The sequence below is a fragment of the Mobula hypostoma genome, chromosome 7, assembly GCF_963921235.1.
Source record: "Mobula hypostoma chromosome 7, sMobHyp1.1, whole genome shotgun sequence".
NCBI classification, from domain to species: Eukaryota; Metazoa; Chordata; class Chondrichthyes; order Myliobatiformes; family Myliobatidae; genus Mobula; species Mobula hypostoma.
Window position 1 is genome coordinate 11500639 of NC_086103.1, and position 27205 is coordinate 11527843.

General features: G+C 45.6%; 1 protein-coding gene across 3 annotated transcripts; it reads right to left on the reverse strand.

Annotated features, from left to right (window-relative positions):
* LOC134348842 (dead end protein homolog 1-like) lies at positions 1-27205 on the reverse strand. 3 transcript variants are annotated; one of them, XM_063052620.1, is made up of 5 exons: positions 27122-27205; positions 20834-20956; positions 8959-9426; positions 6574-7041; positions 1-2074 (listed from the first exon to the last, which is right to left on the reverse strand). In XM_063052620.1, the coding sequence occupies exons 2-5, from the start codon at positions 20949-20951 to the stop codon at positions 2067-2069; spliced, it is 1062 nt and encodes a 353-aa protein (XP_062908690.1). In that variant the 5' UTR covers positions 20952-20956; positions 27122-27205; the 3' UTR covers positions 1-2066. The 3 variants fall into 3 exon arrangements, with proteins under 3 accessions (XP_062908690.1, XP_062908689.1, XP_062908691.1); XM_063052619.1 differs by lacking the exon at positions 27122-27205 and adding an exon at positions 26697-27029; XM_063052621.1 differs by lacking the exon at positions 27122-27205 and adding an exon at positions 25606-25643.

Genomic DNA, 27205 nt, shown 5'->3' on the forward strand with positions numbered 1-27205 from the left:
CATTCTTTTAATAAATTAAAAGGCAACATTCCTCAAAAAAGAATTTCACAAAAGAAAAAAACTTAACTAGAACATTCAAACCCCAAGCTACTATAAACCCCGATCTTCACCTTATTGCATTGCAAATAAAGCCAATACCAAAAATAGGGTAAAAAACAGGAAAATGCAATTTGCAAATAAAATCAACTCACAGTTTCACAAAGCTGGAAAGAACAAGAGTGGTAACTAACTGGGATGACGTCCAACACATTTTGTGCATGCCGTGTATTAAATGTATTAAGGTGTAGAGGTGTTGGTCAAATGATAAAGAAATCACTTGCCTGCTGAATTTTATCAGCCCAACAAGAGGTTTCTACATGGGAGCAGAATTGGGTCATTAGCAGGAGAAACAGGATTGGCACGCGGGACAGAATAACCCGCAGATGTCCACAGGAACAGCAGGAGAAACAAGGCTGCAGAGTCCGAGTGTTGGTGAGGGCAGGGCAATCTGAACACTTAACCCAGCAAGAAATCCTGAAAGGCAAATGCATGTTGCCAACGCAAACCATTGCCTCTCGGTTGCAAAGATCTAAACAGCAGAAGAGATTATCAAACTGTGGGAGAATTGGCAAAGGCTGGTAGGCAGTTATTTGTTGTATTTACAGATACAGCACGAAGGAGGCTCTTCAGACCTTTGAGTCACACCAGCCCAGCAGCCCCCGATTTAACACCAGCCTAATAAAAGCAGAATTTACATTAGCCAAGTAAGCTACCAACTATACATCTTTGGGCTGCGGGAGGAAACCCATACATTCCATTGGGGAGGTTTGTGCAGACTAACTATAGATGACATCAGAATTGAATTGCAAACTCCTGACACACTGAGCTAACCTCTACACTACTGTGGCACTCACGATATCAAAACTTCACAGCCAACTCTTTTACCCCAATGTAATTAACTCAGGCTGGAGTATATAGTGGTTCAACAAAATACTAACCAGACATTCTCTCTCCTGACTTGAAAGTCTATCATATCAAACTACTGCAAAATGGGAGCTGATAGATTAATTATGACTCTAACAAGACCAATATTTTTCTGCATGATACCACAGTTTCCATCAAAACCGAATGACCCAATTCTGTTCCTGTGTATGCCTTCATTCCCAATTCCATATCTGTGTCAATGTTTGGATATCCGAGAGAACTTGCAGTTGGAACATTTAGCAAGTTGCCTGGTTTCATAAAAAACTTCTAACTTTCAATAAAGTAACAATACTAAAAACAAAGACAACACACTCAAAGCTGGAACTTAGCAGATCAGGCAGCAGCGATGGAGGGAAATGGACTGGTGATTTTTCCATCAGTATTTGTTCCCTTGACCTTGACCTTTTTATACTGGCTATCTCCCTTTCTTGTCCTGATGATGGGTCTTGGTCTGAAACATCAACTCTCCATTTACCTCCATAGATGCTACCCAGCCTGCTGTGTTCCTCCAGCATTTTGTGTGTTTCTCCAGAACTCCAGTATCTTGGCTCTTCAGGAATTATTAAATCAACAATGTTCATATGAACTGTAATTACGCATTTTGCATGTTGGGAGAGACATTCCAAGTCATTGTAAGTTCTTGAAAGTCATTACCCTTATCACAGTTGTACAATTACGTACAAACAGTTTAACTGAGATCTGAAAACTTCAATGAAAAATTCTTCAAAAAAGATCCTAATCAAACATTTTCTTAATATCATTGCCTAAACTATCGAACTCTTAACTCTGGCTGAACGTATTCTTATCTATGACTTCACAATGTAAATCTATAGACAGACGCAGAGGTATTAAGAGCCTCAAAAAGAAATGTAAATTGTAAAAGTTCACTGACTTCTGTTTAAGTGTTTAAAACAAAAAGCAACTTTGAGAAAACTAACAGTAACTAAGCTTAAAATCTTTAAATTACTTATTTTTAACCAGTGATAAATAAACTTGAGCAAAAAAACTTTAAAACAAAAGTTTGCATTCAGGAAATATGTAGCTCAGAGAAACCAGTCATTGAGGTTCGGCTCTCTTGAGTATTGGGGGGGGGATTAAAGCCATCAAAACCCTGTAACAAAAATGGAAAACATGTTAACAGTATGAAGCATACTCAGTGTATTCTGTCCCAAGTGCATGAGGCTTAAAAGATACAACTATTGTTGACCCAAATCCATACAAATAGGTTATGCCGAAACTTAAGAGGAAAATGTAACTGTTCCCTGGATAAAACAGCCCCATTATAAGCAGCCCCAAGGATTTAAATGCAACTAGGTCTAAAAGCTTTTAGACAAATGCAAGGAACAGCTAAAGTCAAGCTAACTGGGGAACAAAAGCAACATAAAGAGGAAAAAATCAGAAGGGAATATGATGAGCATGGATAGCAAAAGCCTAGAGTATAAAAGCTTCAAGAAAAGATTGAAAGGGATGGTGGAGAGGGGGAACGTGACCCCATTAACAGCTGATGCAGAGGCAGAGAAAGATGTGAAAGCCTACCCGCCATCAAGGACATACATACAGAAAGCTGCTGGAAAAGGGCCAGTAACATCCTCAAGGATCCCACCCACACTGCGGTTTGTCCCACTCCCATCAGCGAGGAGGCTACGCAGCATCCACCCCAGGACAACCAGATTCAAAAACAGTTACTTTCCCCAAGCAATAAGGCCGATCAACACCTCCACCCACTAACCCCTACCCCCCCACACCCCCAACCACCACGACTTTCATTTCCCGTCAGAGTCACCTTATGTACAATCAATCTGCGGACATAAGCTATCTTATGTATTTATATTTATAGTGTGTTTTTATTATTACTGTGTTCTTTTCTTAACTAGTTATCTAACATACATATATATGTGTCATACTGTGTCCAGTTCTGGTCACCTCACTATAGGAAGGATGTGGAAGCATTGGAAAGGGTACAGAGGAGATTTACCAGGATGCTGCCTGGTTTTGAGAGTATGCATTATGATCAGAGATTAAGGGAGCTAGGGCTTTACTCTTTGGAGAGAAGGAGGATGAGAGGAGACATGATAGAGGTGAACAAGATAATAAGAGGAATAGATAGAGTTGATAGCCAGCGCCTCTTCCCCAGGACACCACCGCTCAATACAAGAGGACATGGCTTTAAGGTAAGGGTTGGGAAGTTCAAGGGGGATATTAGAGGAAGGTTTTTTACTCAGAGAGTGGTTGGTGTGTGGAATGCACTGCCTGAGTCAGTGGTGGAGGCAGATACACTAGTGAAGTTTAAGAGACTACTAGACAGGTATATGGAGGAATTTAAGGTGGGGGCTTCTATGGGAGGCAGGGTTTGAGGGTCGGCACAACATTGTGGGCTGAAGGGCCTGTACTGTGCTGTACTATTCTATGTTCTATATATAGTAATTCATAATCTTTATTATGTATTGCAATGTACTGTAGCTGCATAACAACAAATTTCATAGCATATATAGGTGATATTAAACCTGATTCTGATTTGATTTTTTTTGTGCAGCATCAGAGGGTCCGGGGTAACAACTACTTCATTCACCTTTACACTTGTGTACTGGAAATGACATTAAACAGTCTTGAACCTTAAACAATCTTGAAATGGTACATACAGTAATAACGGCAGCTGATCTATTTTAACAGAAAAGTTGCCATACCAGAAAACCTATGAAGAGCACTGCGCTGCTTATTCGATCCAATAATTTGTAAGTAATATAACTACCAGTGAATGGTTAACATGCCACTGTAAATTCCCCAGAGTGTTGAGGTGAATGGTAGATTACGGAGAGAATTAAAGGGAAGTGGAGTTAATGTAGGGTTAGTTAGTAAGGTGCCGAAGGACCTATTTGTGCTGTTTTTCACGATTGGGGTAGCACGGTAGATTAGCAGTTAGCGTAACGTTATTACTGCGCCAGCGACTCGCGTCTGTACGTTCTCCTCGCGACTGCGTGGGTCTCTCCCCACATCCAAAAAGACACACGGCTTAGTGGGTTAATTGGTCACATGGGTGCAATTGAGCGGCGTGAGCTCATTGGGCCGGAAAGGGCCTGTTACAGTAGCTCCAAAATAAATAACAATAAAACAAAAAGACTCTAGATTATATAAAAGAACTAGTTAAATAAGAAAATATTACAGGAAGTTACTATGCCTGATATAGAACCCTACCGTACACAATGTTGGGTCGACCTTTTAAACTACTCTAAGGTCAAACCAACCCTTCCCTCCCTCCCACATAATTGTCCATTTTTCTATCATCCATGTGCCTATCTAAGAGCCTCTTAAATGTCCCTAATGAAGCTGCCTCGACCACCACCCCTGGCAGCACGTTCCATGGAAGGTGTAGAGTCCTAGTAAAGGGTCTATAGGTTGTGGAATCAGTTTAGGGTTGTGGTGAGTGAAGTTGTCCACACCGGTTCAGGAACCTGAAGGTTGAGGGGCAATAAGGAAGAGGGTTATACTTCATGGACAGAACCACAGGAAGGATTTGAGGGGTTTTGCTAAGAATGGGGATGTGTTAGAGACTCAGCATTAACATGAGCATTTGTGCAGCCACATGACTTCGCTAATGTGCAGGTGTCAAAGTCCATTTATTATTAAAGTACGTATAGGTATCATATACCACTTCGAGATTTATTACCCCTAATGTATCCACCTCTACTACCGCCCCTGGCAGCACGTTCCACACACTCACCATTCTGTATATTAAAAAAACCTCTGACTTCTCCCCTATACTTTCCTCCAATCACTTTAAAATTACACCCTTTGGATTAGCCATTTCTACCACTGAGAAAAAGTTTCTGGCTGTCCACTTGATCAATGCCCTTTATCATCAATGACTTGGCCTCCACAGCCACCAGCGGCCACAGATTCACCACCCTCTAGCTGAAGAAATTCCTTCTCATCTCTGTTCTAAATGGGCGTCCTATTCTGAGGCTGTGCCCTCTGGGCCTAGACACCACTTCTATAGGAAACATTCTTTCCTCATCCACTCTACCTAGGCCTTTCAATATTTGACGTACAACTAGCCATGGACAATAAATCTCTCCAGTGGGGAAAGTCAAGAAGGGGCAGAGTTTAAAATTGGGGTCAGGAAATTCTGGATTGAAATCCGACACACTGGTCTTCCATACAGAGAGCATCAGAAACCTGGCTGTTGCTCCCCCTAAAGGTTATAGACTTTGGATGGTATAAAACCTGCATTTGGTGAGACAGATAGAGTGATAGAGCCCACATCATTATTACATAGTGTATTGAGCTCATCATAGAGTACTACAGCTGAGAAACAGCCCTTCTGTCCATCCAAACCCTGCCAAACTGTCCCATCGAGTGTACCCAGACCACAGCCCTCCATACATCTCCCATCCAAACTACTCTTAAATTTTCCAATCAAACTCAAAGCCAACACCTCCACACACTCACCACCCTCTGAAGTAGATTCTCCTCAGGTTCCCCTTAAACATTTCCCCTTTCACCCTTTACCTATGACCTCTAGTTTCTAGTCTCACCCAACCACAGTGGAAAAAGCCTGTTGCATTTACCCTCATAATTTTGTACACCCCTATCAAATCTCCCCTCGATCTTCTAAACTCTAGGGAATAAAGTCCGAACCTGTTCAACCTTTGGCTCCAGTCCCGACAACATCCTTGTAAATTTTCAATGCGCTATTTCAATTTTACTTACTTCAAACCTGCAGGAGGCGACCAGAACTGCACACAATACTCCAAATATAGCCTCACCAAGATCTTATACAACTTCAACAAAACTCCCCAAACCCTGTACTCAATGGCAGATCAGACTCAATGGGCCAAATGGCCCAATTCCAATCCTATGGTCTTATGAAGGCCAACGTGCCAAAAGCTCTCTTCACGACACCACCTACCTGTGACGCCACTGTCACATAATTATGGTCCAGAATTCCCAGATCACTCTGTCGTCTGGCACTCCCCAGTGCCCTGTCATTCACTCAGACGAAGAAGACTGCAGATAGAACTTGGAAAAGTACAGCACTAGAGAAGGCCTTTCAGCCCATAATGTTTTTGTCAAACTGGCTAAAAAGCAAATCAAACGCCCAAACACTAATCCCTCATACCTACACCATGCCCATATCCCTCCGTCTTCCTTATACACGTGTACCTATCTAAACGTCTCGTAAAAGCCTCTAGTGTATTTGCCTCTACCACCATACCAGGCAGCACATTCCAGGCATCCACCACTCTCTGAGTAAAACCTTACCCCTCACATCCTCCTTAAACCTACCTGGCCTCACCTTCAATGCATGCCCTCTGGTATTAGACATTTCTACCCTGGGAAAGACACCGTCTGTCTACTCTATCTCTGCCTCTCATAATCTTATAAACCTCTATCAGATCTCCCCTCAGCCTCCACTGCTCCAGAGAAAACAACCCAAGTTTGTCCAACCTCTCCTTACAGCACATGCCCTCTAAAGCAGACAGCATCCCGGTGAATCTCTTCTGCACCCTCTCCGAAGCCTCGACATCCTTCCTATAATGGAGTGACCAGAACCGTACGCAATACTCCAGATGTGGCCTAACCAGAGATTTATAAAGTTGCAACATCACTCACCCAAGAACATCAGGACCTGGCGGGCAACCTCTTCCCTTAGGACATCCTGGGCCAAGGCCAGATCTCCTGGGGTGAGCATCACCGTCCCACTGAAATGGGCGTCAAGACCTGGCAAGAAGACCTTAAACAAGAAGCAATGCTCATCCAATCCCAGAGGTTGCACGCGATACATCGGGACCCCCAGCTGCTTCTTCGCACAGTAGGCGTTTAGGAGGCGGACAAGACCACGGCCCTCATTCAGTGGAGCCGAGCTTTCCTCTGACTCTGGTTGCCGGGGCAACCTACCCCTCTTAACCGTGGAAGAGGAAGGGCTGGGTGCACAACACACTGGCAGCAAGCAAAGCTCACCAGCCATCCCTGGCGACACGGGCAGCGAGAGGCTGGGCGATGGGTCAGACAGACGCTTCTGCATTCTATCTGGTTTCACCCAATCAACTTCAATGGGTTGGCCCCAGAGTTCAATAGAGCCTGGAAGGAAAGCAAAACACACACACTGTGTAAGTTCAAACCTGAAAGTAAATTTATTAAACATCACCCTGTACTACCCTGAGATTCATTTTCTTGCAGGCATTCAGAGTGGATATGAAAAACACAATAGAATCAATGAAAAGCTACACACAAAGACAAACAACCAAGATGCAAAAGATGAGAAATACAGTACTGTGTGTAAGGGGTTTCTTCTTTTATGTTACTGCTCAGGCTAATAAAATTGCTTCTTTGTTATGTTATAATAAAAATGGCTTTTCTGTGATGATAACTGTGATGTGAGGAGTTCCCTCTCTCTCTGTTTGTTTGGTTTATATTATTGATAAGACAGAGAATGAACCAACGAGTGTCCATGTTATTCTTTCTGTGGGTGATATTCTGTCACATATGGCTGGGAACCGTGTGGTTTGGGGGCTTTCGGGAGGAGACCCGAAAAGGAAGGACGTGCTGGACGCGCTCTGGCCGACCACCGTGGTTGGTCCCGAGCGGCGAGTTGAGGGGGTCAGAGGGGATCGAATGGCGGAAACAGGACCCCGGTCATTGAGCTCCACCTGTTGTGCACGAAGTGGCTGAACTCTGATAAGTTTGGCACCTTTTACTTTCCCTTTTTTATTGTATCTCTATTAATTACATAGTTACAGTAAGATTTATAAAGTGTAATCTGTTAATCGTACATTGTGTGCTGTCTGATATTTGATGTGTGAGTTTGTACCAGGTGGCATTACACAGCACCGACACAAGCCATGAGACGCGGTTTGGCGGGCGGACGGGGTTTCCCCTAGATAAACACGAGCTGATCATCCCGAGCATTACGTGTACAAAAGTCTCAGGCACGTATATATACCCAAAGTGCCTGAAGACTTTTGCACAGTACTGTAGTAATTTTATGTATTGCACTGTTCTGCTGCCACACAAAACAAAAACAAATTCCATGACATATGCCAGTGATGACAAACCTGATTCTGATATGGGTCTCTGTTGTGGACTGAGAGTGGGAAGGGGATAGGAGAGGGGAATCATGGTTGGGAAACTGGGAAGAGAGAGAAAGAGGAGGGAGCAGGAAGCACCAGAGAGACACTTTGTAATGATCAATAAACCAATTGTTTGGAATAACAACCTTGCCTGGTGGTCTGCTGTCTCAGGGCTGGGTGTGTCAACAACATCACATGAGCAAACAATCTACAAGCAATGACACGCAGGGACTTAGCCTATATTATGATACGTTTTGGGTTTTTTTTGTTTGCTTATATGTTTACCACTAGTTTATGTGTGCTGTATGTGCCTGTGCTGTGTATGACTGCTGGTACTCTGTTTTGCACCTTGGCCCTGGAGTAAGTTTGTTTTGTTTGGCTGTATTCATGTATGGTGCAATGATAATTAAACTTGATCTTGAAGTGATCAATAATGTCAAGGATGTTAGTTGTAGAATCCTTGAAAGTGAATCTGTAGGTTGTGGAATCAGCTCAGTGCTGAGGTGAGTGAAGTTATCCACAGCGGTTCAAGGCCTGATGGTTGGGGGGCAAGTTTCTTTGTTCTACATTACTTGAATAAATGTTTTCTCTTTGGTCAACTTGATACTGCAGTATTCAAATATGTACTTTCTAACTGGTTGTCTCTCATCTACAAATTTGATTGGAATTTTTCTTGTCTGTAGTATAAAAGTAGCTGTTCTATGTTAGGCACTGTGTGTCTCTTCTGTCTGTGTGTGTGTGCATGTGGCATGCAGCGTCTCTCTCTCTCCCTTCTTCACACACACGCACGCGGACCTATATCACCATTCTGTTTCTATTATCTTTGTCCTATCAACCCTCAGTAAAATAATTGTGAAGCGACAAGTTTTGTCCCTCTTTCCTGACTTCTCAAAGAACCTTGGATTAAAACATCAGAATCCAACAGTACCTTCTACCAGTTTCTTCTTCGCCAACGCTGCAGCCCGATGACCCTCATACTTGACTATGGCAAACTTGGTCATCTCCTTCTTCCGATCTGTGCTCAGGTGCAGTGCTAAATCCGACACTCCGGCGGTCAGCTCCCTCAGCACGACCAGCACCTCCTCCCTGCTCCTCCCCAACGGAATGCCTCCGATGCACAGCCGGTCCTTCTCGGTGCTCCAGCACACCAGGATGGGACGGCCGTCCCTAACCCGGTAACCGTTGAACATGGCGATGGCGCACTGGGCGTAGCAGCGGTTGGCGTATTTGGCGTAGGCAAAGCCACGGTTCTCCCCGCTGAACGTCATCATGAGGCGGAACTCGTAGAGTTTGCCAGCGGACTGAAACAGCGGAATCAGTGTGTCCTCGTACAGATCCTGGGGTAACTTTCCAATGAACACTTCAGAGCCACTCAGGGGTGGAGGTCCTGTCCAACCTGCAGGACGAAAGGACAGCTCCAGCCAAAATCACTCCGAAAAGCAAGAAACACAAGAGATTCTGCAGAAGCCGGAAATCTTCAGCAACATAGAGAAAATGGATTTGGCCCAGTATGGTCACTGGTCAAACCCCCTAACCATTGTGCACATAGACATGAAATGCTCCTGTAAAAGAACAGCATCAAAGATCCTCACCACCCAGGCCATGCCCTTTTCTTGCTTCTGCCATGACGTAGAAGGTACAAGAGCCTCAGGACTCACAGCACAGGTTCAGAACAGTTACTATGCCTCAGTGATCACAAGAGGATAACTACACTCATCTATTAAGATGTTCCCACAACCAATGATCTCACTTTAACGACTCTTTATCTTGTTATTTCATGCTCTTGCTATTTATTTACATTTGCATTTGCACAGTTTGTTGTCTTCCACGCTGTACTCGATCTTTCATTGATCCTGTTTACAGTTACTATTCCATAGATTTGAGAGTTTGCACGCAGGAAAAATAACTCAGGGTTGTATGCGGTGACGTGTATATACTCTGATAATAAATTTCACTTTGAACATTCAGAAAATGTTGGAGGAACTTATCAGGCTAGGAGGGGAATAAACTGTCGGCATTTTGGGACAAAACTTTTCATCAGGACTGGGAAGAAAGGGAGAAGAAGCCAGAAAAAGGAAGGGAGGAGAGGAGAAGTACACACACAAAATGTTGGAGGAACTCAGGTAGCATCGAGACCAGGGGTTCCCAACCTGGCATCCACAGACCCCTTGCTTAATGGTATTGGTCCATGGCATAAAAAAAGGTTGGAACCCCTGATCTATGAAGAGGAATAAACAGTTGATGTCTCAGGCTGGAGACCCTACATCAGGACTGGAAAGGAAGTGGGGGAGATGCCACAATAAGAAGGTGGGGGAACAGAGGGGAAGGAGTAAAATCTGGCAGGTGATAGGTGAGACCACCTAAGGGGCGAAGTGGGTGGATGGTGGGGGGAGGGGAGGAGGTGAGACGCTGGGAGGGGATAGGTGGATCAGCAAATTTGCTGATGATACAAAGATTGGAGGTGTGGTGGACAGTGAGGAAGGTTTTCAAAGCTTGCAGAAGGATTTGGTCCAGCTGGAAAAATGGGCTGACAAATGGCAGATGGAGTTTAATACAGACAAGTGTGAGGTATTGCACTTTGGAAGGACAAACCAAGGTAGAACATACAAGGTAAATGGTAGGGCACTGAGTAGTGCAGTAGAACAGGGGGATTTGGGAATGCAGATACAAAATTCCCTTAAGTTGCGTCACAGGTAGATAGGGTCGTAAAGAGAGCTTTTGGTACCTTTATAAATCAAAGTATTGAGTATAAGAGTTGTAATGTTATGGTGAGGTTGTATAAGGAATTGGTGAAGCTGAATTTGGAGTATTGTGTTCAGTTTTGGTCACCAAATTACGGGAAGGATATTAATAAGGTTGAAAGAGTGCAGAGAAGGTTTACAAGGATGTGGCCGGGACTTGAGAAACTCAGTTACAGAGAAAGGTTGAATAGGTTAGGACTTTATTCCCCAGAGCGTAGAAGAATGAGGGGAGATTTGATAAGAGGTATATAAAATTACGATGGATATAGAGTGAATGCAAGCAGACTTTTTCCACTGAGGCAAGGGGAGAAAAAAAAACAGAGGACATGGGTTAAGGATGAGGGGGGAAAAGTTTAAAGGGAACATTAGGGGGAGCTTCTTCACACAGAGAGTGGTAGGAGTGTGGAAAGAGCTGCCAGACGAAGTGGTAAACGTGGGCTCACTTTTAACATTTAAGAAAAACTTGGACAGGTACATGGATGAGAGGTGTACGGAAGGATATGGTCCAGGTGCAGGTCAGTGGGACTACAGAAAAATGGTTCAGCACAGCCAAGAAGGGCCAAAAGGCCTGTTTCTGTGCTGTAATGTTCTATGGTTCTATGGAAGAAGTAAGGGGCTGAAGAAGGAATCTGATAGAAGAGGACAGTGGACCATGTAAGAAAGCAGAGGCGGGGAACCAGAGGATGGAGATAGGCAGGTGAGAAGGGGCGAGAGGGAAACCAGAACGGCGAACAGAAAAAGAAAAGCGGAGGGGGGAGAAACTACTGGAAGTTAGAGAAATCAATGTTCAGGGGATCATCAGCCTGAGGCCAAATGCATGTCCAGAGGAGCAACATCTCATCTCGAAGGGAAAATCCTACAAAAAGTTGTGGAGACAGCCCAGTCCATCATCCTTCCCACCACTGAGCACATCTACATGGAGCAGTGTTGCAGGAAAGCAGCTTCCATCATCAGGGACCCCCTAACCCAGGTCATTCATACTCTCTTCTCACTGCTGCCACTGGGGGAAGGTGCAGGAGCCACAGGACCCACATCACCAGGTGCAGGAATGGTCAAGCTCTCGAACTAGAGGGGATATCTTCACTCAACTTTACTCATTCCATTACTAAACTCTTCCTCCAACATATAGACTTACTTTCAAGGAGTATTTATCTCATGTTCTTGATATTTATTGTGTTTTTTCTTTTTGTATTTGCAGAGCTTGTTGAAATCTGCACAATGGTGCTTGTCCATCCTGCGGACCATAAACCTAGGAGCCGATTAGGCCATTCAGCCCATCATGTCTGCTCCACCATTCCATCATGCTAACTTATTATCCCTTTCAACCCCATTCTCTTTCTCCCCATAACCCTTGACATCCTGATTAATCACAAACCTATCAACCTCCATCTCAAATATACCCAATAATTTGGCCTCTACAGCCATCTGTGACAAAGAATACCGCAGATTATATCCTCATAAGATATGGTCTAGGCAGCATCCTGGTAGATCTCCTCTGCAGTCTCCCTATAGATGTTTTACCTTGGTCTGTTCTGTGAAACTTAAAATGAAGCAGAGGAGAAAAGAAGCGTTCTTGAACACAAGAGATTCTGCAGCTGCTGGAAATCCAGAGCAACACACACAAAATGCTGGGGTCAGGCAGCATCTAGAAAGGAAGGGGAAAAGATGCCAGAATAATAAGGTGGGGGTAGGGAAAGAGGACAAGATGGGAGCAGTCTTTCATTAATTCTGTTGTGTTTCTTGTATTTACTGTGAGTGCCCGCAAGAAATGAATCTCAGGTCTGTATATGGTGATGTATATCCTAATGTGGGCACGTGGCCAAGTGGTTAAGGCATTCGACTAGCGATCTGAAAGTCATGAGTTCGAGCCCCAGCCAAGGCAGCGTGTTGTGTCTTTGAGCAAGGCACTTAATCACACATTGCTCTGCGACGACACTGGTATGGGTCCTAATGCCCTTCCCTTGGACAACATCGGTGTCGTGGAGAGGGGAGACTTGCAGCATGGGCAACTGCCGGTCTTCCATACAACCTTGCCCAGGCCTGCGCCCTGGAGAGTGAAGACTTTCCAGGCGCAGATCCATGGTCTCACAAGACTAACGGATGCCTTTATATTATATATGTATATTCTTCTTCTTCTTGGGCCCTTAACTCCTGGTGAAGTCGTCGGGGCGCCATCATGACAAGCTTTTTGGTGTGCTTATCATGTGGCATGTCTTGGGCATCTGAAACCTGGCGGAGCCCATCCCTCTCCAGGTTTGACCACGGCCAATTTCCTCCAACCAGGTGGCTCGCCTTGGTCGTGAACACGTGGCCGTTACAGGTCATCTGGGAACCTTTCCACCCCAGCCGGTGACTTCATCATGGAAGTCATTCACCCAGCGGTGCCGTGTCAACACCACCCCCTCACGTGGTTTAGCCCGCCAGCTGAAGCGGTTTACCGGGGTTTGGCGCTTTGAGCCAACACGTGAGAGATTTAGGAGATGGATAAGGACCAGTGATGCCCGTCCACCCTGTCTGGTAGGGAGCAGCATGCCAGACCTCAAAGGTACTACCTCTATCCAGAGTCCCCTATACCCCATGGTGACGTATATGTACTTCGACAATAAATTTACACTGAATCCTATTCTGGTATTTGATCCTATTCCGGCTGGCTGCCAGTTACCAGTGGAGTTCCACAGGGGTCGGTGTTGGGGCCGCTGCTTTTTACGATGTATGTCAATGATTTGGACGATGGGATTAATGGATTTGTGGCTAAATTTGCCAATGATACAAAGATAGGTGGAGGAGCAGGTAACGTTGAGGAAACAGAGAGCCTGCAGAGAGACTTAGATAGTTTAGGGGAATAGGCAACAAGTGGCAAATGAAATGCAATGTTGGAAATGCAATTTGGTGGAAGAAATAAATGGGCAGACTATTATTTAGATGGAGAGAGAATTCAAAACACAGAGATGCAAAGGGACTTGGGAGTCCTTGTGCAAGATACCCTAAAGGTTAACCTCCAGCTTGAGTCGGTTGTGAAGAAGGTGAATGCAATGTTGGCATTCATTTCTAAAGGTATAGAGTATAAGGGTAGGGATGTGATGTTGAGGCTCTATAAGGCACTCGTGAGACCACACTTAGAGTATTGTGTGCAGTTTTGGGCTCCTTATTTTGGAAAGGATATACTGACATTGGAGAGGGTTCAGAGAAGATTCACGAGAATGATTCCAGGAATGTAAGAGTTTCAGTATGAGGAACATCTGGCAGCTCTTGGGCTGTATTCCCTGGAGTTCAGGAGAATGAGAGGGGATCTCATAGAAACATTCTAAATGTTAAAAGGCCTGAACAGAGTAGATATGGCAAAGTTATTTCCCATGGTAGGGGATTCTAGGACAAGAGGGCACGACTTCAGGATTGAAGGACGTCCACTTAGAACAGAGACATGGAGAAATTACTTTAGTCAGAGGGTGGTAAATCTGTGGAATTTGTTGCCACGAGTGGCTGTGGAGGCCAAGTCATTGGGTGTATTTAAGGCAGAGATAGATAAGGCCTTGATTAGCCAGGGCATCAAAGGGTATGAGGAAAAGGCAGGGGAGTGAGGATGACTGGAAGAATTGGATCAGTCTATGATTGGATGGTGGAGCAGACTCAATGGGCCAAATGGCCTACTTCTGCTTCTATATCTTATGGTCTAACTTCTCTTTAACACTGTTGTGATGCAGCAAAGCTAATCAGTTTTTCTTTAAACCCAGTGTGGGGAAAGGAAATTAAAGGGCCACAGTTGAAGTACCTTGAAATATTCCACAAAATATCTGCTTTGAAACCCTTTAGTTACAAGAAAAGAATCTCCATTCATCAAATTTAAATCTGTTTCTGGTTAAACCAGTTAAATTTGGATGCCATACGGTTGTGTAGTGGTTAGCACAACACTTTGCAGTACAGGCAAACCAGGTTTAATTCCCGACGCTGTCTGTAAGGAGTGTGTACATTCTACCCGTGATTGCATGGGTTTCCTCCACTTTCCTCCCACAGATGAAAGAGGTACCAGTTAGTGCAGCGGTCCCCAACCACCGGGCTGCAAAGCATGTGCTACTGGGCCACGAGGAAGCGATATGATTTGGTGATATGAAACGATATGAGTCAGCTGCATCTTCCCTCATTCCCTGTCCCTCACTGTTGAACTTAAAATAGCCTACCAAATCATACCAAATAACACTAACATATAGTAAAAGCAGGAATGATATGATAAATATGCAGCCTACATAAAGTAGAAATAATCTATGTACAGTGTAGTTTCACTTAACAGAATCAGGAAGATTAAGCCAAAACTGATTTGTAGAAAAAAAAATTGGCATGTACACGCATGTGCACGTCACGTATGCACACGTCACTCGTGCACACACACGGGTGCCTGCGCAAGGCTTCATGGTCATAGTAGTCCTTCTCAGGGTATACACAAATCCTGGATTTGACTGCTACTTTTGTCCCTTATTTGGGAGTGAGAAAGTTGGCAACCCTACTTGAACACCCCCCCGCTCCCCCCGGTCGGCCAGTCCGCAAGAATATTGTCAATATTAAACCGGTCCGTGGTGTAAAAAAGGTTGGGGACCCCTGAGTTAGTAGTTTAATTGGTCATTGTAAATTGTCCCATGTGAGTAGGCCAGGGTTAAATTAGGGGACTGCCATGCAGTGCAGCTCAAAGGGCCAGAAGGGCCTATTCTGTGCTGTATCTCAATAAATAAATAAATATTCTGTCGGGTGGCCTCCAACTCAATGACATGATCATCGATTTCTCCAACTTCTGGTATTTCTCCCCCCTCACTCCTTCCCTTTTTTCCAATCCCCATTCTGTTGTCTCTGACCTCTTCTCTTCTCAATTGTCCATCACCTCCTTCCAGTGCTGCTCTTCCTTTCCTTTCTCCCATCGTTCACTCTCCTCACCTGTCAGATTCGTTCTTCTTCAGCCCTTTACCTCTTCCACCGAACACCTCCCAGCTTCTCACTTCATCTCCCTCCCCCACCCACCATTCCCCCTCACCTGGTCTCACCTATCACCTCCCAGAGTCTCACTTCATCCCCCTCCCCCACCCACCCACCTTCCCCCTCACCTGGTCTCACCTATCACCTCCCAGAGTCTCACTTCATCCCCCTCCCCCACCCACCTACCTTCCCCCTCACCTGGTCTCACCTATCACCTCCCAGTGTCTCACTTCATCCCCCCCCCCACACACCCACCTTCCCCCTCACCTGGTCTCACCTATCACCTCCCAGTGTCTCACTTCATCCCCCTCCCCACCCACCCACCTTCCCCCTCACTTGGTCTCACCTATCACCTCCCAGTGTCTCACTTCATCCCTCCCCACCCACCCACCTTCCCCCTCACTTGGTCTCACCTGTCACCTCCCAGAGTCTCACTTCATCCCCCTCCCCCACCCACCTACTCCCTCACCTGGTCTCACCTATCACCTCCCAGTGTCTCACTTCATCCCCTCCCCCCACCCACCCACCTTCCCCCTCACCTGGTCTCACCTATCACCTCCCAGTATCTCACTTCATCCCCCTCCCCCATCCACCCACCTTCCCCCTCACCTGGTCTCACCTATCACCTGCCATCTGTGCTCCTTCCCATCCCCCCCCCACTACTTTATTCCGGCTTCTGCCCCCTTTCTTTCCAGTCCTGATGAAGGGTTACAGCCCAAAACTTCTCCTCCATAAATGCTGCCTGACCTGCCGTGTTCCTCCAGCATTTTGCGTGTTTCTCAACCGTTAGTAAATAATGTATGGATCGCCTCTACAATACCTCGTGACTTCCTGATGTTTCAAAGGGCTGCACAGCCTATAAAGTACAGGTGGACACTCTCTAGGCGAAAACCCTTGGAAACGAGTGTTGTAAGATCACAGAGAATAACTACCACAGAATAATCCTCCCAATCACCTTACTCTGTACTGGAGAAGTTCTCCACAGACACTCCCCAGGTGACACGAGGGCCCACATGCACCATCTCACCGATTCTGATTCTCAGAAGCAGCCACAGCTCAAAGTTTCTTTAAGTCAGCCAAGACTGCGCATGTTACACTAGTAAAATAATCAGCCACAGGTTAATCCAGATCTTAATTAGTTAATTAGGACAGACACATCCTACAGATTCTAAACATGCCCGAATAACACACACACACATGAACCACTCTCCTTGCACATCAAGGGCTCTGCCGTGGAGAGAATACAGAGGAGAAAGTTCCTTAGTGTGCATCTGGTGAATCTGTGGAATACATTGCCACATGCAGCGGTGCAGACCAAGTCACTGCCTATGTTTAAGGCAGAGGTTGATAGGTTCTTAATTAGTCAAGGATTCAGGTTCAAGGCACAAGGCAGGAAAATGGGGTTGAGAGGGATAATAAATCAGCCACGTTGGAATGACGGAGGAGCAGACTTGATGGGCCGAATGCTCTGATGTCTCGTGGACTTTTGCAGCTGCCCTGGCATGTCTTTAGTTCATATTGGCTGTTAATGCAAACGATGCATTTCACTGTATGATTTTTTTTTACTTTTATTTATCGAGATACAGCATAGAACAGGCCCTTCCGGAGCTTCGAGGCACACCACCCAGCAACCCCCGATTTAACCCTTGCCTAAACACGGGACAATCTGCAAAGGACAATTAACCTACTATGCAGTAGGTCTTTGGATTGTGGGAGGAAACCAGAGCACCCGGAGAAAAATCCACACATTCCACAGAGTCCTTACAAATGACATCAGAACTGAACTGTGAACTCCAACAGCCCCAGCTGTAATAGCGTTGCACTAACTGCTACAACTGTGACAAAGAAATCAGAATCTGAATCTATACTGTAAGCCTTCACTCAGATAGTCTGCAGATTTCTCTGTGAATGTTTATTCCCTGCTAACAGGGCAGGTAAGACACACCTTAATATAGCAGCCAAAAGTCACCTCTACCTGTACTGCGGAATTCCTTCAGTCTTGCACTGAAGTCAGTACGTACAGACAGGGAGTTACACCCAAGGTGCAGGGCACAGGAAAGTGGGTGACAGGAAGGGGAAAGGGGTTAAGGAGCCAGTGCAGAGTACCCTGTGGCCTAACATGGGGATGATCTAACAGAGGAGAGTCACAGCGATCACGTCTCTCACACAGACTCTGGCTCTTTGACTCAGAAGGGGAGGGGGGAGAAGATGCGAGCTGTGGTGATAGGGGATTTGTTATTTAAGGGAACAGAAAGGAGTTTCCGTGGGCGACAACGAGATTCCAGGATGGTATGTTGCCTCCCGGTGCCTGGATATCTCGGATCGAGTCCCCAGCATTCTTAACTGTGAGGATGAACCGCCCGAGGTCGTTGTGATCTCAGGACTGCTCCTCGTGCCAAGTGCTAGTGAGGCCAGAACTAGGAAGATTATACAGTTTAACATGTGGCCAAGGAATTGGTATAGGAGGGAGGACATCAGATTTTTGAATCATTGGGCTCTCTTTCAGGGAAGGTGGGAGCTATACGGAAGGGACGGTTTCCAGCTGAATTGGAAGAGGACTAACATCCAGGCAGGAAGGTTTGCTCATGCTGGATGGTGAGGTTTCAACGAGGGTTTCGGGGAGATGGGAACCAGAGCGCCAGAACAGATAGTGGAGAGGCCGTAGAGACAGATGTTGTTAAGACTTAAAAAGTCAGGAATCAGAAGGTTGAGCATGTATGGCTAATGTCCTGAGCTGCTTATATTTCAATGAAAAAAGTATCGCAGGAAAGACAGAGGAGCTCATGGCTTGGATCAACACTTGGAATGATGATACTGTAGCCATGAGTGAGACTTGGCTGCAGAGGGTCTTGATGGGCAGCTCCATTCCAGGATTCCATTGTTTAGATGTGACAGAGCGGGAGGATTAAAAGAAGAGGGCTGGTATTACGAGTCGGGGAAAATGTCACAGCAGGGCTCCATCAGGACAGAGCGGAGAACTCATCTAGTGAGGCAAAATGGGTGGAATGGCGAGGAATAAGAAAGGTATAACTGCGTTAATGGGGCTCTATCACAGACCATCCAACAGTCAGAGGGATTCAGAGGAACAAATTAGTAGAGAGATTGCAGATGGCTGTAAGAAACACAAGGTTGTTATAGTAGGTGATTTCAACTTTCCACATATTGATTGGGAATGCCACACTGTAAAAGGACTGGATGGGATAGAGTTCATTCAGGAAGCTACCTTCACTAGTGCATCAGGGTCCCAGCACGGGAGCGTACAACACTGGATCTGCCATTGGGGAATGAGACAGGGCAGGTGATAGAAGTTTGTGTAGGGGAACAGTTCACATCTAGTGATCACAGTGCCATTAGTTTCAAAGTAAATATAGGTCTGGTCTGCAGGTTGAGATTCTAAATTGGAGAAAGGGCCATTTTAATGGCCTCAGGAAGGATCTGGTAAGCATGGATTGGGACAGGCTGTTTTCTGGCAAAGGAGTACATGGCAAGTGGGAGGCCTTGAAAAGTGAAATTTTAAGAGCACAAAGCTTGTCTCTACCATCAGAATAAAAGGAAAACAGAACAGGTGTAGGGAACCTTGGTTTTCAAGAGACACAGCCCTTGGATAAGAAACACCTTGGAGATGCTTTGCAGGTTTTGACAGGTAGGAACAAATGAGGTGCTTATGGAGTACAAGAAGCGCAAGACAACACTTGATAAAGGAATCAGGTGGGTTAAAAGGCATGACGTGGTGATGGAAAGTCCCAAGGGAATCTACAAATAAATGATAATTCTACAGATAACGATAATGCCCCCAGCATTCTCAATACTCTTCTGAGATTGTCTGCTTGGCATCAGTGGTCTTATAACCAGGACCTTGTGATCTGCACCGGCTGCTCGTATGGCCATCCAGCATTCTCAATACTCTTCTGAGATTGTCTGCTTGGCATCAGTGGTCTTATAACCAGGACCTTGTGATCTGCACCGGCTGCTCGTATGGCCATCCACCACCTGCTCCCATGGCTCCCCATGACCCTGATCGGGGGCTAGGCCGGTGTTACACCCTGCCCAAGGGTGACCTGCAGGCTAGTGGAAGGAAAGAGCACCTTGCACCTTCTTTGATGGAGACGTAGTTTTGGTCCCCTAATCTGAGGAAAGACATTCTTGCCATAGAGGGAGTACAAAGAAGGTTCACCAGATTGATTCCTGGGATGGCAGGACTTTCATATGATGAAAGACTGGATCGACTAGGCTTATACTCTCTGGAATTTAGAAGATTGAGGGGGGATCTTATTGAAACGTATAAAATTCTAAAGGGATTGGACAGGCTAGATGCAGGAAGATTGTTCCCGATATTGGGGAAGTCCAGAACGAGGGGTCACAGTTTGAGGATAAAAGGGAAGCCTTTTTGGACCGAGATGAGGAAAAACTTCTTCACACAGAGAGTGGTGAATCTGTGGAATTCTCTGCCACAGGAAACAGTTGAGGCCAGTTCATTGGCTATATTTAAGAGGGAGTTAGATATGGCCCTTGTGGCTACAGGGATCAGGGGTATGGAGGGAAGGCAGGTACAGGGTTCTGAGTTGGATGATCAGCCATTATCGTACTGAATGGCGGTGCAGGCTCGAAGGACCGAATGGCCTGCCCCTGCACCTATTTTCTATGTTTCTATGTTACGACATACATGTACTCTGTAATAAATTCACTTTGAACTTTGAAGACATCTGCGTGCATCTTCATCACGAAGATTCGGAGATGAAGGAAGTACACTGGAGAGTGAAACATCGCTTGGACACCAGACAGCAAGAGTGGTAGGGCAGAGTAGCTGCAAGCATAATGCCAGCAATCGTGATGAGGGTTCAATTCCCGCTACCATCTCTAAAGAGTCTGTATGTCTCCCACAACCGCGCATGTTTCCTCCCACATTCCAAAGAGGTATGGTCACACTTAGTGAGTTATGGGTCTGCTATACTGGTTGCAGAAGCGTAGTGATACTTCTGGGCTGCTCCTCGGACTGTGTTGGCTGTTGATGCAAGTAACACATTTTACTATGTTCCACTGTGTATGTGACAAGTAAAGTTAATCTCTTTAGCACACAAACTGGACATTGTTCTCACAACTAACCTGGAGGGGGTCCACCAAACTTACGTTGGCCATTGACCTGAACAAGGTCAATGCCCGTTTCTGCCATCCAGGCCTCAAATGCCAGCTTATTAGTAGAGTTCAACAAGATGCTTGCCATCACGTCTGCAAAATAATAATGCAGCATATTTAGCACAGTTAACATGTAAAATTTCAACACTGAAGGTCTGAAGTATCAACTCTTTATTCCTCTCCATAGATGCTTCCTGACCCGCTGAGCTCAAAGTTCAAAGTCCATTACTTGTCGTGGGATTCTCTGTTCAAAGGCATTGGTGTTTCCACACCAGGCTGTGATGCAGCCCGTCAATCGATTATCCACTACACATCTATTGAAGTTTATCAAAGTTTTACGTCCTCCAGCATGTTGTGTGCGTTCCTCAAGATTTCCAGCATTTGTAGAATCTCATGTTCAAAAACCCTCATCCTTGTTTTTGAATTGCTCCGCAGTTCTCCGGAACCTGCAACCCGCAACTATTAAAGAACTCTACACTCTTCTAACTGGCCCTTTGATTTTCCTCATAATCTCTGTAATTGGAAGCTGTGCCTTTAAGTGTCAAAGCCTAAACCCTGAACTTCCAAGCGTTTTAAGGTTTGACACCTCTGCTTCTATTTGTCTGGTTCTTTATATCCTGATATCTCCTTGTGGTTCAGTAACAACTTTTGCTGACACAGCAGGCGACACAGTAGCGTAGTGGTTAGTTATGACAGTGCCTGCTGGAGATCAGGGTTTGATCCCCACTGCTGTATGGGGGGAGTTTGTACATTCTCCCCGTTACCACGTGGGTTTCATCTGGGTTCTCTGCTTTCCTCCCACTTGCCAAAGACATACAGATTAGGGCTGGTAAATTGTGGGCACATTATGTAGGTGTCAGAAGCATGGTGACACTTAAAGGCTACCCCCCTGCATAATCCTCGATTTGATGCAAACAGGAGATTTCACTGTATGCTTTGATGTACAAAGCTCAAAGTAAATTTATTGTCAAAGTACATGTATGTCACCATATAAATCCCAAGATTCATTTTCTTATGGGCATTCACAGCAAACAGAGAGAAATAAACAAAAAAAAAAGCAAAATAGTAATAATTATTACACAATAAATAGAGAACATGAGAGCACAGTCATGATGGTCAAGATGCCCATTTTCTTCGGTTTTTTTGCGGGGAAGAGCGATTTGGGGGTCGATATATCTGCTCTGTTTTTGTTTTTTTTTGTGGGGATTTGGGATTTGGAGGTCAATATGCCTGATCCATTTGGCTTATTTTTTGTGCTGGAGGAGGAATTTGGTGGTGATGTGCCTGATCTGTCTTTGTTTCTTTTGTGGGGAGGTGAGATGTGGGGGTTGATGATTGGACTGTCTTTCTTTCTTGGTTTCATGGCTACCCAGAGAACTGAAGAATTTCAAAGTTGTAAACTTTGATAATAAGTGAACCAATGAACCTTTGAAGAGTCCTTGAAAGCGAGTACATAGGTTGTGGGAACACTTCAGTGTTAGGCTGAGTAAAGTTATTTCCTTTGGTTCAAGAGCCTGATGGTCAAATCAGAATCAGAGTCAGAATCAAGTTTATTATCAACGGCATATGTCATGAAATTTGTTAACTTAGCAGCAGCAGTTCAATGCAATACATGATATAGAAGAAAAATAAATAAATTATGGTATATGGATATTGAGTAGATTAAAAACCGTGCAAAAACAGAAATAATTTATATTAAAACAGTGAGGTGATGTTCATGGGTTCAATGTCCATTTAGGAATCACATGGCAGAGGGGAAGAAGCTGTTCCTGAATCGCTGAGTGTGTGCCTTCAAGCTTCTGTACCTCCTACCTGATGGTAACAGTGAGAAAAGGACATGTCCTGGGTAGTGGGGGTCCTTAATAATGGACGCTGCCTTTCTGAGACACTGCTTCTTGAAGATGTCCTCGGTACTTTGTAGGCAAGGACCCAAGATGGAGCGGACTAAATTTATAACCCTCTGCAGCTTCTTTCAGTCCTGTGCAGTAGCCCCCCCACCGTACCAGACAGTAATGCAGCCTGTCAGAATGCTCTCCACAGTACACCTATAGAGGTTTTTCAGTGTTTTTGTTAATATACCAAACTCCTAATGAAATATAACTGCATCGATATGTTGGGACCAGGTTAGGTCCTCAGAGATCTTGATACCCAGGAACTTGAAGCAGCTCACTCTCTCCACTTCTGATCCCTCTATGAGGATTGGTATGTGTTCCTTCGTCTTACCTTTCCTGAAGTCCACAATCAGCTCCTTGGTCTTACTGACGCTGAGTGCCAGGTTGTTGCTGCGACACCACTCCACTAGTTGGTATATCTCACTCCTGTAAGCCCTCCCATCTCCATCTGAGATTCTACCAACAATGGTTGTATCATCAGAAAATTTACAGACGGTATTGGAGCTATGCCTAGCCACATAGTCGTGGGTATATAGAGAGTAGAGTAGTGGGCTAAGCACACACCCCTGATGTACACCAGTGTTGATTGTCAGCGAGGAGACATTATCACCAATCCGCACAGACTGTGGTCTTCTGGTTAGGAAGTCGATGATCCAACTGCAGAGGGAGGTACAGAGGCCCAGGTTCTGTAACTTATCAATCAGGAATTTGGGAGTGATGGTGTTAAATACTGTGCTATAGCTGATGAACAGCATCCTGACATAGGGGTAGTGAGTGTTCCTGAACCTGGTGGTGTGAGTCCTGAGGCTCCTGCATCTTCTTCCTGATGGCAGCAGTGAGAAGAGAGCGGGTCCTGTGTGGTGGGGTTCCTGATGATTGATGCTGTAAATGTGACAAATAAAGCTAATCTTTAATCTTTATCTCTGATTGTTAGGGCTCCTTTTGAAGTAGCCTGATGCTCTCTGCTTTGTTGAGAGAGTTAAACAGCTATCTCTGCTCCATTTACACCTCGACAGGTGAAAGAATCAATTGTTTCTGAAGCCAAAAGCTCCATTAACATGTTGGGGAGGTTCGGGTCACAGCTTTTCTGTCACTGGATGCAAATGCCAATATTGTTTCTAGTCAGAGCAAAGGACAGACCTCAGACTTCAATTTTATTCAGACAATGGCCTCTTGACCTTGTCTATCTTGATTATGACTTGTATGTTATTGTCTACCTGCTGTGTGCTTTCTCTGTAACTGCAACACTTTACTCTGAATTCTGTTACTGTTTTACCTCAATGCACTGTGTAACAAATTGATCTGAATGAACGGTGTGCAGGATCAGAGACCAGTTTTATATCAGGGGCACACGTCGTGAACCCTGTTACTCTGCCAGCAGTAGTATGTTGCAATAAGTAAAAAACTATAAATTACAAACAAGAGAAAATCTGCTGGTGCTGGAAATCCAAGCCACACACACAAAATGATGGAGGAACTCAGCAGGCCAGGAAAAGGGTACAGTCTTCGTTTTGGGCCAAGACCTTTCATCAGCACTGGAGGGGAAAATAATGAGGAGTCAGAGTTAGAGGGTGATGAGAGGGGAGGGAGAAACCCAAGGTGATAGGTAAAATTGGGAGGGGGAGAGGGGTGAAGTAAAGAGCTGGGAAGTTGGTTGGTGAAAGAGATGAAAGGCTGGAGAAGGGGGAATCTGATAGGAGAAGACAGGAAGCTATGGCAGAAAGAAAAGGGGGAGGTGATGGCAGGTAAGGAGGTAAGGTGAGAGGGGGAGAAGGGAATGGGGAATGGTGAAGGGGGGGGGCATATTCCTGACCAGAATTTCAAGAAATCGATGTTCACACCATCAGGTTGGAGGCTACCCAGACTGAATATAAGGCGTTGCTCCTCCAACCGGAGTGTGGCCTCATCACAACATTAGAGGAGGCCATGGATTGACATGTCGGAATGAGAATGGGAAGCAGAATTAAAATTGGTGGCCACTGGGAGATCCCACTTTTTCTGGCAGACAAAGTGAAGCAGGCTGCCTATCTATGTTAACGATATACAGGAGGCCACACCGGGAGCACTGCATACTGTAGCTGACCCCGACAGACTCACAGGTGAAGTGCCACCTCACCTGGAAGGACTGTTTGGGGCCCTGAGGGTAGTGAGGGAGGAGGAGCAGGGGCAGGTGTATCACTTGTTCTGCTTGTAAGGATGAGTGCTAGGAGGGAGATCGGCGGGGAGGTACAAATGGACAAGGGGTTCATGTAGAGAGCAAATCACTGCGGAAAGCAGAAAGTCAGCGGGGGGGGGAGAGATATGTTAGTGGTGGGATCCTTGGATATGGCAGAAGTTATGGATAATTATGTGCTGTAGCGGAGGCTGATGAAGACAAAAGGAGCCCGATCGCTGCCGGAGGATGGGGGTGGGCGCAGACGCGCACGAAATGGAAGCGATGCGGTCGAGGGCAGCGTTGATGGTGGAGGATATATATATTAAATTAGCAGTGCAAAAAGAGAACAAAAAAAGAAAGATAGATTGAGGTAGTGTTCATGGGTTCACTGTCCATTCGGAAATCTGACGGCGGAGGGGAACCGTTGGGTTTGTACTGAGCCAGCATGGTGGGCGCAGTGCTTTACAGCTCTAGCAACCTGGGTTCAATTGCCACTGCTGTTTGTATATTCTCCCCGTAAGGGCGAGGGTTTCCCCCAGGTGCTCTGGACTGCCCCCACATTCCAAAGATGTACAGGTAGGAAGGTTAATTGGGTAGCATGGGCTCATTGGGCCGGAAGGAACCACAAGCTGGATCTCTAAATTCAAACTTGTTTACTTTTTTTTAAAAAAAACTTCAGCATCATTAGCACTTACAGCGGTTCACCCTTTCGATTTTTGAGGGGGCTTCTCCACCTGACTCAGACCCTCCACGTCCAGTAGCAGAACGGCCCTGGATTCTGGTCCTTCCTCAGGGATGGCTTCCACCCCTCCGTTACAAGACGGTGGAATGGTTCCCTCGCACGATTTTTGACCTCACAGTCTTAGGAGCCAAGGAAGATTCTGCAGATGCTGGAAATCTAGGACAACCCACACAAAATGCTGCAGGAGCTCAGCAAATCAGGCAGTATCTTTGGAGAGGAATAAAACGTCAGCTGTTTATTCCCCCTCCATAGATGCTGCCTGACCTGTTGAGTTCCTCCAGCATTTTGTATCCTCGCAATCCTCAATATGACCTTACATCTACTGTCTGCCTGCACTGCACTTTATCTGTAACTGAAACACTTTATTCTGCATTCTGTTATTGTTTCCCCTTGTTCTACGGTGTAATGAATTGATCTGCATGAACAGTACATGACAATGATAAACCAATTCCAATTCCCTGTTCACCACAAGACTAAAAAACAGATACTTTCCCCAGACAGCAAGCCTGATCAACACCTCCGCCTACTAACCCACCTCTGCACCCCTCTAACCACCGCTACTTTAATCATTTCCTGTCAGTCACTTTATGCACAGACACTCCTGTGCCTAGCATCACTTTATGGACATACACCCAATCTATCTGCAGAACTACTGTACAGAAAGGTACCAGAAAAGGGCCAGTAACATCATAAAGACTACCGCCCACCCTGCTCCTGGACTGTTTGCCCCACTCCCATTAGGAAGGGGGTTACATAGCATCCACCCCAGGGGCCCAATCAGTAAGGCTGATCAACACCTCCAACCTTCATCATTTCTTGTCAGAGTCGCCTTATCACCTCACTATGTTATGTATTTATATTTGTTGTATTTTTTTGTGTTTTTATTTAGTGCTGCATTGGATCCAGAGTAAGAATTACTTCGTTCTCCTTAAAAAAAAACTTGTGTACAGGAAATGATATTAAGCAATCTTCAAATCTTTATCTTGCTATCTTCCTTCCACCGAGGTCTATCTGTCTGTCTCTCCCTCCCTCCCACTTTCTTACCTCGCTCAGTATCTCCCTCCTGACGGAGGGTCTCGGCCCGAACCGTCGACTCCTGCACCTCTTCCATTAGACGCTGCCTGGCCTGCCGCCTTCTACCAGCATTTTGTGTGAGTGTTGCTTGAATTCCCAGCATCTGCAGATTTCCTCGTGTCTCCCTTCTCTGCCTGTTTCCAACTACTATTTATCCACGCCAACTCCTTCTATCTCTATTCGCTCTCATCTGCTGGCCCCGGGTACTGTTTCTGAGGGAATGCCCGAATGACTTCAGTAGGTGGTTAAAAGCCCTTCCCCTGGCGCCGCTCCAGCCCAGGACACCGAACTGCGTCCCACCGAGAGCCACGATGGACACAGGCAGGAGCGCGCACCCAACATTTCACAGCGTTAGAAACTCGGGCGTAGCCACGAGTGAAAGTCAATCCGCCTACCGGACCATACGGGGTTCGGACGTTTTGAAAGGAGCCGCCACCTTCTGCCCGTTGCGACTTTCTTCACTCCCCAGCCGAGGCTGC